Genomic DNA, 14060 nt, shown 5'->3' with positions numbered 1-14060 from the left:
TTCATGTCCTAGTCTCTCTTACCAACATTGATATATTTAAGCCAACCTGTAGCAGATTAGGTCTGTTCATGTTTTCCACATCTAAATAAGTATAAAGTACTTTACAAAACATTTTTATTTACTGGCAACATAAAGATTTTGGAAATGGTGAGGAACTAAAATGCGACGTATATTGGGAAAATACAAAACTTTTAGTTCTACAAATAAAATTATGAATTAAAATAATAACTTACTGATCACTAAAAGAGACTACTGTCCCCCAGTAGTGTGACCACAATAAGTGTTGAATGGAGATTGAGCATGTGCACCGCCCATCTGTACAACTATAGTGTTACATACTGTACTGAGCACACTCACAGACAATAGTACGTAATAGAAAATACCCGCTGATAAACTCTTTATACAGTAGGTACACTCTCTTATTTCTTACCTACAACTGTTCATGTACATATGTTATGATGTCCCACTGCTTGCAGGACGTCCTTGGAGGACCCAGCTTTGTAATATACTGTACTTGTAGTTATAACAGTGTCCAGAGCAATCACTTTACCACCATTGTGCAGGCCTACATAAAGGAGTGTACAGTGCAGCTGTTTTCCCACTATACCAGTGCCAGAGCTAGCTAAATAAGCGCACACACAGCTCTCACAGGTCACATTGTCAATGGGTGAGCACATAGCAGCTTTTCTGCTCACACAGTGGTGGCGCACAGCTCTCGCGGGTCCTGCAACCCCAGACTCATTCTAGGGTTTGCTCTACTTACTTTCAGGTTAGGGGGCATTCACATTACTGTTGGATTCTGTCAGCGTTGTCTGTTGCTATTGGCTGTTAAAAGATTTTAGAAACGAACACTAGCTGGTCCGTCTGAAATTTCAATTAATTTAAATGGGGTTTTATCTTGTGTCCATTAGTGTCGTTTGTGTCCGTTTACACCCATGTCCGTTTTTTCAAGCGGACAAAAAACTCCTACATGCAGGACTTTTCTGTCCATTTGAAAAAACGGATAGCAAGTGTCCGTTATTTTTTTAACATTGAAGTCTATGGGCAATAGACTTCTAACAGACAGTAACTGATAGCCATCAGTTACTGTCCGTTATTTTGTGTCCGTTTATTTTCTGCGCATGCTCAGAAAGCATAAACTGCAAACAAACAAAAAAACGGACAGTATAAAAAAACAGACACTAACTGATGCTAACTGATACTAATGTATCAGACGCATTAACGTCAGTTAGCATCAGTTAGTGTCCATTAATGTCTGTTATGATAGGTGTCTGTGTGTTTTTTTTTGTTTGTTTTTTTTTAAATGGACACCTTCATTACAGAATCCAACAATAGTGTGAACCCTGCCTTAGATTCTGGCTTACTCTGGACTTTCTGGACACTCCTCACAGATGGGTATCCAGAGCAGACTCGACCATCAAAAGACCCTGAAAGACGCAGGAAATCTCATATTAAGGGGAGGATTTCGTGCCCCTGCATGACAGAAATGCCTCAAACCGCGGTGTGCATAAGCAGTACATCAAGTTACGCAAATGGCATTACCTGGCGCAGAGTCAGTGGGTGCAGCAGCTTTTTCACCCATTTGGCAAATCATGACATCTGCCCTCCATCCATAAAGTACTAGAACCAAAGGCAGAGTGATGACCATGCAAGAGTAACACATAAAGGGCTTGTACACTGTTGTATACTGTTGGCTCATTGCACTGCATTTGTCACTGCCACTTTAAAGGGGTTGTGCAGGATTACAAAACATAGTTGGTTTCTTCTTCTCAGTAAGTGGCAAAACATCCGATGTTCATAGTTCTTGAAAAGGCCTGAGCTTAAGCAATGCCATGTGACTAGCGTGTGGTAACTGCCTGAGAACTAAACTACACGATGGGTATGCTACCCACTCAGGATTGCTGAAACATGAATGAAAACCAAAATTCAGTGGCATGTCGTGCCATATAAACAGGGTGTGTGGCATGTAAAAAAGGGGGGTGCCCTAAAATAATTGTTCATTAATCATAAGTGAGGTACAATCACCCAGCCCTAGTCAACAGTATAAACAGTACAAAATATAGCAAACAGTACACTATAACCCACAGCACACAAAGCAATATACAAATGCACATCACACACAAAATACTCCAAGACTATCTTGAGTAGGAATTTCTTTAACACCCCAATAAAGCTAAACCTCTGAAAGTATGTGTCTTCCATCACCTCTGATGACCCTCCTTTTAGTAACGCTTCAGTCCAGTGACAGGTTAAGACGTTACTAAAAAGGGTCCTGGAGTGAATAGATATGCTGCAGTGCATTTCCTACTATTGATGAAATCATCTATCTGCATGGTCTCTGCAGTTTTGCTTCCTATTTAAGAACACAAGGACACAGTAAATGTGCAGTTCAGGCCTGCTGCTCACAGGTTTTCATGGTCTGCAAAGGAAGGTCCATATATCGGTTGTATTTCCTAGACTGTACTCTGTCTGGAGATCCAGACTCTCCATATCTTAGTTATCTATAATGTGTGAGCCCATACTGTGGGCCTGATGTCCCATCATGCTTACAGAACAAGACCATAGTCTGGGACAGTGTGCATTCTGGGAAATCCAAGCTGATCTGTGGTCCATATTTCCTGAGCTGCAAAGGTCTGTGTGCAGCTGACCTGAATCACACATTTATGCTAGGTTCACACTTCCACTTGGGTTTCCGTTCTTCAGGTCCACTTGGGGACCCGAAAAACGAAGACCCAATCCGCTTACAAAGCGGCTATCATAAACCTGCAGACTCCATTGACTATAATGGGGTCTGCCGGACTTCTGCCTGAAAAACTCAGAGAGAAAAGTCTTGCTCACATTTTTCAATCGGAATGGGGGGGGGGTGAAATCCCCGAACGATCACACAGCCTGTCTGCGACTTTTTATCCTTAAATCTGAAGCCTTTAGAATATATCTTTACAATTAAAATCACTCCTAAAATAAATTCATCATATTGTGTTTGTCCTTTTCTGAAATGCTGACTTTTTTTTTGTTTTGTTTGTAGCATTTGCCGATTTGCCGAATTTAATGCAACATTTGGATAACAATTTCAAATATTGGAAATCACTAGATGAAAGACAGCTGAAAACTCTGCGACCGCCCCCTGAATAGCAGACTCTGGCATCCATTACCACCTCTAAGCCAATGAAGCGCTCCCGTATAAGGGATCCAGTTAGTTTTGGTTCACTCATCGTTGCCAGAACCTGCTTCTTCATCCTACGGGATGTTCACGTAACAAGGATTTGTCAGGTCAAAAGATACCTCCAGTACCCTGCAGTAAACTTTGATATAAGAATATATTAAAAAGAAAAAAAAAAGCCTTTTCATTAACTTATCTCACAAGTTAAATTACACTGGATTGCTGCAATATCTGTACTGACGGGTTCTACACAAAATATCAATTAATTTTCTTCATATCTGTATGAAAACCTTGAAGATTCCTTGGGTAGAAGTTTTCTTCAAGAGATTTGCTCAGAAAAAAACAAACAGACTCAAACCTGCAAGTGAAGGAAAATCATCTTTGGTGTCTCGCGGCTTTTAAGAGAACACTCTGCTTTTTTTTTAAAGCACTTATAGTTGTAACAATCAACACATTAAATGCACTCTTTATGAAGGAGTTTTTGATCTCTGAAAAATAGATCTACTCTATTTTTTAATATCACAGAAGGGGCAATCATTCACCTCTGCACACTACTGATAGGGAGCTTTCTCAAGGCTGTTTAGTAGCAAATTGTATAAAATACACAGAACTTGATCATTAGCATCTATGATTAAATATGTTTTATTTATTTTATTAGATGTTCAATATTTTCTATGAATTTATAAAAAAAAAAGACAAAAAAACAAAAAGCCAAAGCCAGCTCTAGACGCATTACGGATGCTCACGATTCCTAGTCATTACTATTAGACCTTAACCTTTTATTTTCATAATGCAAACCCATGAATATTATCCAATCCCATACTCGGATTGCACTGTACGACTCACATGGACGGTGATTTATGTTGATTTTTTATTTTTTTTTTCCTTTTCCCGAAGGATGGTGCAGAGGATTCTGTTGCTTTGGATTTAGTGCCACAAGAGGGACTTTTTAGACTATTTAATTTGGTGATGGCCCTGTTTCACTATCTGTTGATTTTACCCTGCGATGCCAGTGGGCGCCAGGAGTTGCTATGCAATGTGTTGGCAGGTCCACTGGCTTTTAAGGGGATGGGGACAGTGATTGCTCTCCTCTCCCCCACATTTTGCAGTTTGGTTCCCTATCAGGAGTCTGCCTTATTTTCTACAATATTTCTACAATGCATTCCACAGCAAAGATGGAGGGGGGAAGTAAAATATATTTAAACATTTTATAGCTTCTCTATTTTCTTTTGCAAGGGTATTCCTTTACTCCAGTTTGGAAAGGTATGTACCTTCACAGATTAAATAAGACATTCACAATAAGCACCAGTTACAATAAAGTGTATATTTTATGAATCGTCAATGTTGGTATTTTTTTCTTCTTCGTTTCTCTGGGATGATATCATCATTATTATTATTTTTTTGCCCATGTTAAGTATGAAGGAGAAGAATAAAGGACATATTCTTTAACACTGTCGTAAGATTAGACGGTAAAACTAGAGTAGACGGGCAAAAAAACGACATCCAGATGTGGTGTATTCAGAGTAATAAATTTGACGCAACAAGCTAGACATGTTAGACCCTTCTCTAGGTGTGCTGTAGGCTGAGGCCACATATTGCATAAAGTCAGATTTCTGATGCACAACATGTGACCTTAGTGTGACACCAGTATTTTGCACCAAAAAAGGAAACCTACCAAAAATGGAACCTACAATGACCACAAAACTGAAATGAAGTGTGAAACATGAAAATCTGGAAGAGCTTATCTTTATACCTATCAAACCACCACTAATGGAGCCAGACCTTAGGGATGAAACACCTTGAAAACTGACCCTGTGGGGGTCCATACGTGGTGTAAACTTTGCAGGAAAAAAAATGCAGCATTTTACAGTCACAGCAAATTGGATGGGATTCTGGTGAATCCCATCCTCACTTTGCGATAAAAAACACACAGCGGATACACAAGACAATGGTTTTAGAATTCACAGCATGTCAATTATACCTACAGAAACACCGGCGGTTTCCTTATAGGTATAATGGAAGCAGAAAGTCTGCAGAGGAAACCTCTGCAAGCTTTCTGTGCAAAGCTTTGCGGGAAGGACTGTGATGCTTTGCCGCCATGGTTTTTCCCATAGCATGTTTTTTTTCTGCTGCGGGACATCACGTGGGTCCTTAGCCTCCATATTTGTTAGTCTCATCAGACAACACTGACTTTTCTGACAATCGGCTGGATAGACTGGCCTGGGTCTGGCAAATTCTCACACAATGGTACAGAAAGAAATTGTACCGGGCTCCACTGGACGCTGCATTATGGAGGTATTCTGGCCTAGAAGATTTGCTTTCACTAGAGTTTCTGCCCTACAGGCTCTGTGCAAACAACTCTGCTGGGTGCCTGGGGCATTAGACATGTCACACATTTATAATATGCCCAACACCATTTATAAAATCTTTATCTATATCCAATAATCAATTTTACACTTTTCCATATAGCAGTATAGAGGGCTGTGATGGTAAAACTCAGATTTGTGACTCTCCTTGTACACGCTCCACAATTTAAAGTCACTAGAAGGAATGATATTATATAAATGTGTCCCAGGTATATTGCTGCATGACACTTTTATCAAAATCTTTCCTTACTCTAGTTTCTATGACAACCATGTCATTGACGCTAAGGTATAGCTTTTCTGTATGAATAAAAAATGGCATTTCCTTTAAGGAAATGCAGAAATGGCACATCTGTAATGGATGGGGAGAAAAGCCTATGAATTCTGAATGGATACAGTGGAAATTGTCTTCTGTTCATAAAAGAATCAAGGACGGTAGGTTATTTATAGGATCCAGTGCACACACTGACAACGCTCAGATCTACGTAAGACACTCTTGGTAAGAAGTGTCAGGTGTGCATTAGTCTTATTCACATGCAAATGAATACAATGTAGTGTATTCGCCCAGAGGCCACTTTCTACATATGTCACTGCTGAGGTAGGTAAACGCTAAAAGTATGGACACCCCCATTCAAAACCATCTTTCTTGTAGTGCATTTCAGCACCCATTTACAGCTTTATGTTCTATCCATTCTATCCATACAGCAGAGACTTGTGCTCAGGATTTGTTTGGTGTCCTTGTATGCCCGCTGTGTCCTCCCACATGGGCTTTGTCAGATAATGAATGCTTCTAGGAAAAAATCCATCCTCACATACAGCAGCCAAATTTTTTCTGTTGAATTCAGAAAAACACAGAAGGAGTGATATGGAAGTAGAACGGCCCCACTCGGAGGCTGTACAAAGCTGTAACACAACTGCGATCATAAACTCTAAGTGCCCCGGAGACATCACGTGCAGTAGGATGAACCAGGCGTATTAGGAAAGAGCAATGAAAGCTATGTTTATACACAAGGTGTATATTTAGGGTTTATTCACACCATGTCACATTTGCCCTGAGTTCCTGAATTAGCTGCTAGTAGAGATGAGCGAGTATATTTGGTCGAATACCTCCCTTGCATAGCTATCGTTTTTAAAAAAAGCGCCAGGGAAGGTGGGAGGGGAATCGAATATTTACCGCGTGGTATTCGACCGAGTACACCAATAACTATGCAAAGGGAGGTATTAGATTGAATACTACTATTCGATGGAATACTATTCGCTCATCTCTAGCTGCAAGTACTCCTGGGATAAATCTTTAACCTGTTGAAATCACATATGATCATTTTAAGTTACTGCAATAGCCAAAAAGCAGTCTTCTGTCTGCCAAAAAGTGATCATCCAAAAATACAAGTCTCTGACATTTTGTGCCGTATGTTTGTTTCTTTAACTGTCCCCTGAATGGTATTTTAGTCGTAAATCTTTTTATGTTTGTTTGTTCAGATAATTCCACCATTGATCTATCAGCAAGATGGCAGCCAACTTCTTTAATCTCATTGTTTGTCTCTTATTCCCTTAATCTCATTCAGGCATAGAGACATCTCTCTATCTGCATGGACACACCGCTTGGCCGAGTCTATATGGGAGAACTGGGTGACCTCCATATGCATTAGATGGTTGGCCGGTCCTAACAAAATTGATAGGTTTAGCAGACCTAAATGAAATGTGAACGGGTAGCTTCTGTGTCCTCCGATGTCTGGTACAACTGGTGTGAAAAGATGGTTTTGATGGCTTGTGATCAGATCTGTAATGTGGCCCTATTTATGAGGCCTCTCAAATTACATTCTTCATCAAATTTGTTTGCATATTAGATCTAGTAGTAATAACCAGTAGACAGGTATGACAGGTATATGGTCATAGTGGTATAGTTACATCAATGGCAACAATTATTTCCATGGGAAAGGCGAAAGGCGGTCTGCAACACTCCAAATTCTTTTAAAACTCGATCCTTTAATCCATTATATTAAAATGACAGTCCACACAACCAAAAAAACATCGTAATAGTAGGAAGACATACAGGTAAGTGATTAAAAATAACCCTAACGCGTTTCGAGGTAGAGATCCCCCTTGAACAATTATTTCCACCTTTGACTAATGATGCAGTAGTTTTATTGCAGATTGTTCTGCTCATTTACACAGGTAAAAAAAAATCCTTACAATGCCCCTAAGTTACTGATAGCAGGATGAATCCTCTCACTATACAAAGGACAACGTGCATTGAGCTTTCGGGTAGTTCTACAATAGGCAAAGCTCTTTAGTGTTAAGCGAATACTATTCAAAACTATTTGTCTAATACCTCGCCCCCATAGGAATGCATGGAAGCGGCCGAACACCAAGGGGTTAAGCGCCATCAAATATTCAAGGCCGCTAACACGCATTCCTATGGGAGCGAGGTATTCGAAGAATACTATTCGCTCAACACTAAAGCTCTTCATTAAGAAAAACCTTTTTCCTACAGAAAGTGCCACCTAGCCATGGGCTGTGTCTGGTATTACAGTGCAGCTCCATTCAGTTCAATGTTGTTACTGCTTTAAGAAAGCAAACATGTTTTTCTTATCTTGGTAGAACTCATTTAATGAGAATTTCCAGTGTGGTGTAGTTCTCTCTTGCTAGATATTTAAGCATAGTTGCCAATACTCTCAGGAAAAGGGGCAGGAAGAGCCATGGCCAAAACAAAGGGCATCGCTCCGGTGATTCAAGCACAGTTGGAATTTTTTCTGTAGCCCCCACCATTCCTGAGCTATGGGTGTTTTGCACCCAATATTCTAATTAGGCTCCATTAGGGTATGTTCACACAGTGGAAAATGAATAGGAATTTCAGTGCATCAGTATTCTACCGCAGCTTCCCGCTGATTAAGATGAATGGGCCTAATTGGCAGGGAGTCTCGAGCCGTGGACTGAATCCACGGTGAGCTCAATCAAGACGCTTCTTTTTTACGTGTCCTGCTGTGATCCCTGCCTCCCATTGAAAACCACAGGAGGCAGATTCCAGGCAGAATTTGCCCCGGATACTGGGGCAAATCTACCCCCAAATCCATGACAAATTCTGCCATGTGAACCTACCATAACTGTCAGGTGGGCAGTCCTTGGCTGGGAGCACCCACCTGACAGTAGAGACCCTAACTGGCATATTCTAAAGTATTAGAATTGATTTCTCGGAAAGTATGAGGTCTAGTGAAAACAATTCTAACTCTGCTGGAATCAGTGGAGCGGCGTCTATTGAAGGATGCAGTGAGTTGGAGTTGGTGGAGGTGGTAAAAAGTTCTTTTAGGCTAAGGCCCCATGGGGCGTCATGCAGCAATAAAGCGCTGCGGGAAAAACTGTGGTGTTTTAGAGAGAAAGTTTGCAGTTTCCTCTGCGGACTTTGTTACAATTATACCTATGGGGAAGCTGCAAGCATTTCTGTATGTATAATTGATATGCTGCTATTTCCAAAACAGCGGCGGTTTTGGAAATCGTGACGTGTCCACGAAGTGGTCATAGAATTTGACAGAATCCCATCCACTTTGCCCTTACTGTAAACCGCTGTGTGTTGATGTGGGAAAATCATGGCATTTACGTCCTGTGTGGTCCCCAGTCTTAAGGCTGTTCATTTATTTGACAGCTGCAAGGTACAAGTGTGCACACTAGAGAAACCCTCACTCACGTTGCTCACATTGCGGTAAAATATGCACAGTGGACACGCTGTGATTTCCAAAACCTTTGTGGTTTTGGAATCGTAGCATATAAGTTATACCTATATCGGCGGTTTCCCTATAGGTATAACTGAACCAGAAAGTCCGCAGAGGAAACCTCTGTGGACTTTCTGTGAAAAGCGTTGCGGGAAAAACTGTCTTGCCATTGCAGTTTTTCCCGCAGCTCATTTTTTTTGCTGTGGCTTACTATGTGGGGACTTACCTTTAGAGTTTAATCAATTTGGGCCCACATTGCTAAAAAAAAAAAAAAAAGTTGCAGATAAGTTTCAAAGACCATAAAATAAATTCTAATGCAAAGCCCTGTTCTCTGCATACAGGCTCTCGCAGCAGTGGTTAGTTAAAATAAACTGTAACATATATGAGCTTATAAAATCTTACATGAATACATGTGCACTACCTCTAGTCATTGATCTGACATACCATGGATAGAATATGGACCTTCAGTGTATAAAATATTATAAATCTAGAAGATGGATTTGTGACTATAAGTGCGTGTGCTTCTCACTTTATGGTAAGTCCACCTGGGAATAGCTCACTAGTACTGCTAAAGCCTGTTGACCTGAGGTTCAAGGTTCAAGTCCCCCCTAACCTCCATTTGTAGCATTGGATTATGGAGGAGAAAGAAAGTAAGTCTGTATAAGCCGTGTAGACTTTACTGATACTATCCTCCTATATAAAAGGGTAGAAGGACAGGCTGGTATGTCAAGGGTTGACTACCAGCCTACTTCATCTGCCAACACTCTCGATTGTTGATAGGAATTGTGTGGTTGATTTGGCTCCATTTATTCTGTATTTTTAAAGATTTGTACAGAATTAGAGAAAGATGACTAATTTCTCCAAAAAACAGTGCCACAGCTTATCTTGAGGTTCTGCATGGTATTGCAGTACAGCCCTATTTTTTGTAAAACACTTTGGGACTTTTTTTTTTTTTTTTCGAGGAGGAGGAGGGTAGCTATGATATTCTAATCCTGTACATATCTATAACAAATATTCAGTTTAACTCTCTTTTATTTGGTAAAGTGACTGATGACTATCCTGACTTCATGCAGGGCGATTTGGAGTACTTTATGGTGTGACGGTTATCACATGTCTGTATCACATTGACTTATCCATTTATTGAGTGAACACAGCACTTGTAAGAAAATCTACTGAAAATATGACAAACATGTGGCTCCTGAAGATATTAACCTACTGGAGGCGGAAGTCATTCTAAAATTCTGAAGCCCCCCAAGACCACCTCACTTTTCATCTCCAACCTTGCCACCCAATGGCTGCCCACTCTTACTTAACCTGCCTCTTCTTAAAGGATCTCATACAGTTTATCGGGAGGCTGTGCCGACCTATTCCACCAAACCCTACCAGCTCATAGATGTGACTGAGGACATAGAACTATGTATGTTATATATTTAATAGAAATGACTTCTCCATGAATTCCTTTCTGTATGTTCCTCTGACATCTCAACCATCACACCTATGTTTAGCATGTGCCACTCTCCAAGATTGGGATGCAGTTATAGAATGATAATGGCCCCCGGCCTCATTTCCATAGTCTGTCCTCTGTTGAATAGACTCGCTCACCACACTAGCCATACTTAAATAAACTGAGAGGAGCCAAACCAGGCTGACATGCAGAATAGAACATCTTGGGGTGACACATGGAACACTGTTTTGTCTTTTCCTCTTCCTCACCAACACATTGGAATCTTCTTATAAGGTTCTTATGTGCTGGTACATGGTCCCAGGCTAACCATTCAGTCTCTTGAGGGGTGGACTTTGCTGGTTGAATGTACAGTATACCTGCCCAGGTTTGTTCTGATTTTGGCCCCCAATCTTCAGACTGGCTTGTATTAACTTGCATAGTTCTCGCCATATTATTTCACCATAGAGATCCTTTGGAAGCTATACTACATCACAAATCTTCAGCCCTCCTTTAAGCAAACAAAAAAATCCTTCAGGCTGCTAAGCATCTGATAGCATATGGCGGGAGGAGACATATATTCCATATTTGGAGTTTCAATGGGCTTTTCAAGGTGGAATCTTCTGACTCCCATAAAAGGAATAGGAGAGTTTGGAGTCTTTTTTGAGGTGGATTCTGCCTCAAAATTGCAGGTACAAAATCTCTATGTGAACCTAGCCTTATCATCCTGTTTGTTTACTATATTTATACCAAAAGCAAAGTATTACAAAAGAAAACATGTGTTACCCATAACAACCAGTAAGATGGAATGCTAAAGCGTAAGCATTTATTAGTTATTATGGGAATCTTCCCATCATTATTTATTGGGGAAGTGTTCAATAGATGATAAATGACGATTTCTATGTTGTTTATTTTCTGTAGTTTTGTTAATGTTCCAAATCCTATTAAAGAACAATGTAATGAAACATACAAGCAAATCCATCTCCCCAATCAAAAATTGGAGATATTCACACTAACGTTGTTAATGTCCATTGCTGTCATCCATCAAAGGGTGACAGATACGGACATTATCTGCAGCAAAGTAAACGCACACAGGCGGAACCAACTGTGCACATTCCTATTAGCACTAATGTAAACAATATGACGGACATTTTCTGCCGTCATGTGTATTTACCTTTGTAATGAAGGAAAAAGCCCTGCATGCACAACTTTTTCTTCCATCTGAAAAGTAAAAAACATGACAGGACAAGCTCTACATTGGGGTGAATGCAGATGGACACCGGATAGAGGGGGCTCCGTCTGCATCCATCATATAATGTTGCTCTTATCCTGTGATGGACTTTAATAACGGTTCCCTGTCGTCCCTACCAGCGGCACAATGTGGGGTATTTCGTGCCCCTGTGTGCTGGTAGGACAGGCGGAATTTTAATTAGCCATGTATTAATTTCACATGGCTTGTTCCCTTTAAGAGGGCACAGATACCTCCCCCCTGTGCGTTTTTTTCTGTCCTGTGTAAAGGATCGGACAGGTGGGGAGGACTCTGTGTCCTCCTAAAGAGAAAGAGTAAGAAGAAGTTTCAGGTACTTACCTGCTCAGACCTGTTCAGGTGTCTTCAATGATGCACTCTGCCCCTTTGGACTTCTGTCGGTCCTGCAAAGAGAATAGGTAAGATTAAAGTTACCTATTTTGCCCACCTCCCTCACGCAATCCTACCTCCTGTTCCCCGGCATCCAGTCCTGCTGGGCTTCGGAGCCGCGCGCAGCCAGCCGGCGTGTTCGCGCGGCTCCATGAGGGGAACTTCCGGTTTTCGCGGAACCTTTCCTCTGTGTAGGAGGGTTCCGGCCGGTCGTTTAGAAGTGTAACACCGGCAACTTCCGGTTTTCGGCATTCGCCGCTCCGGGACCACGCGAACAGCAGCGTTGGACACTGGAGGTCCTCAGGAGATTAAGGTACGTGCCAATGTAGTTGGCTCAAAGGGGGAGCGTGACTTGAAGGGCTAGGAGTGTTATGAAGGGCAAAGGAACGGAGCTTTTGACTAAGGCCACGCCCCTTCCGGATATGGGGCTGTAAAAAAGGGGGCAGGTTGCATCCCTCATTGCCTGCTAGTCTAATCCCTAGCTGGTTTCTCCGCTGTGGCTTGTGGTTACCGCTTCAATCTGCATTTATTCTACTGCAAACTCTGCTGAAGGTTGGTAAGTGGCCTGCAGAAGCTGGGTGAGTCTCCTCATATGGTTCCTTGAATGTACTCCTCTGATGTTTCATATTCCATGCTTAGGTATCGCTGAAAGCTAGCTTCTATTTGTCATGTCTTCCTCTTCTACCCCTCCCGGGGATCAAGTAAGACGGAAGAAGTCTTCTAAAAGGAGACACCTGGCTTGCATTGATTGTGACGTTCCACTACCTGATGGTAGGTGCGGTTTTTTCGTCTGCTAATTCTCCCAATGGTGGGAGTATCCTGAATGTCATTGTTTTGCCTTTAGGCTATGACTGGTCACGCTGCCAGCAATGCAGGGGACCTCTGCGGGAGGAACCCGTTACCAGTGATATGGTAGCATGGGTCAAGGAGTACATGGTGAGTACGGTTGCCGCAAAGAGGGGAAGGGTCCCCTCCGGCTTCTAAGTATCCTTGTGTTTTTTGCAGGATGATTCTTTAAAGGATATCCGTACTTCACTGGCTCAGCTCACCAAGAAGCAGCGCGTGGAAAGGCGTTCTGCTTCACTGCCCTCCCTGGAGCGCCTCCAGGTGGAGGAGGTGTCCATATCATCGGACGATCAGTCCTCCTGTACCAGCAGACCAATTTTCCATCGGGAAAAGACTAATAAACTGCTGAAGGCCATCCGGTCGTGGGACCAGGTTGGCGAGGGGGAAGCCTCTGCGTCCACCTCTGGGAAGCGGAGGGTTTTCCAAGTGGACGCCTCCATGGCCAGCCTAATGGAACAAGAATGGAAGCAGCCGGAGAAGGCTTACGTCACCACCAGAGCTTTCAAAGCAGTGTATCCGATTGATCCCTCCCAGCTGGATCGCTGGGGTCCGCCACCCAAGGTGGATTTAGCCATCTCTAAGCTTTCCCGTCGCACTGTCGTGCCCATCGATGACGGGTCAAATCTTCAGGATTTGCTTGATAGAAGAGTGGATTCAACGCTCAAGAAGGCGTATTCGTCTGCTTCAGCCCAGGTGACGGTGGGCATCGCCTCAACGGAAGTAGCTGATAAGCTTCAAGCCCGGCTGGACCGCCTGGAACGGGATATCGACTCCGGGGTTAACAGGGACGACATCCTGGCATCCATGGGGGAGATCCGTCTCGCTACGGATTTCCTGAGAGAATCGGCAAGACAGCAGGTGAAGCTGGCTTCCAAGGCCATGGCCCTCAATACCGCCGCCAGGAGGC

At 42.3% G+C, this 14060-nt stretch overlaps 1 protein-coding gene and 1 non-coding gene across 3 annotated transcripts in view; both read left to right on the top strand.

Moving 5' to 3' along the window:
* LOC142202971 (high affinity cAMP-specific and IBMX-insensitive 3',5'-cyclic phosphodiesterase 8A-like) overlaps positions 1-4474 on the top strand; it is a 136763-nt gene extending 132289 nt beyond the window's left edge. For both annotated transcript variants that reach the window (XM_075273380.1, XM_075273379.1), the window contains exon 22: positions 3026-4474. In XM_075273380.1, coding sequence (XP_075129481.1) covers positions 3026-3132 — 107 coding nt within the window. In that variant the 3' untranslated portion in view covers positions 3133-4474. The remainder of the gene's footprint in view (positions 1-3025) is intronic.
* A 5389-nt stretch (positions 4475-9863) lies between these two features.
* LOC142205417 (small Cajal body-specific RNA 4) lies at positions 9864-9996 on the top strand. Its single transcript, XR_012716423.1, has one exon.
* Positions 9997-14060: the final 4064 nt, after the last annotated feature.

Source organism: Leptodactylus fuscus, chromosome 5 (genome assembly GCF_031893055.1).
Source record: "Leptodactylus fuscus isolate aLepFus1 chromosome 5, aLepFus1.hap2, whole genome shotgun sequence".
Lineage (NCBI taxonomy): Eukaryota > Metazoa > Chordata > Amphibia > Anura > Leptodactylidae > Leptodactylus > Leptodactylus fuscus.
Note: the sequence above shows the minus strand (reverse complement) of the source record. Positions and strands in the feature narration are given on the sequence as shown.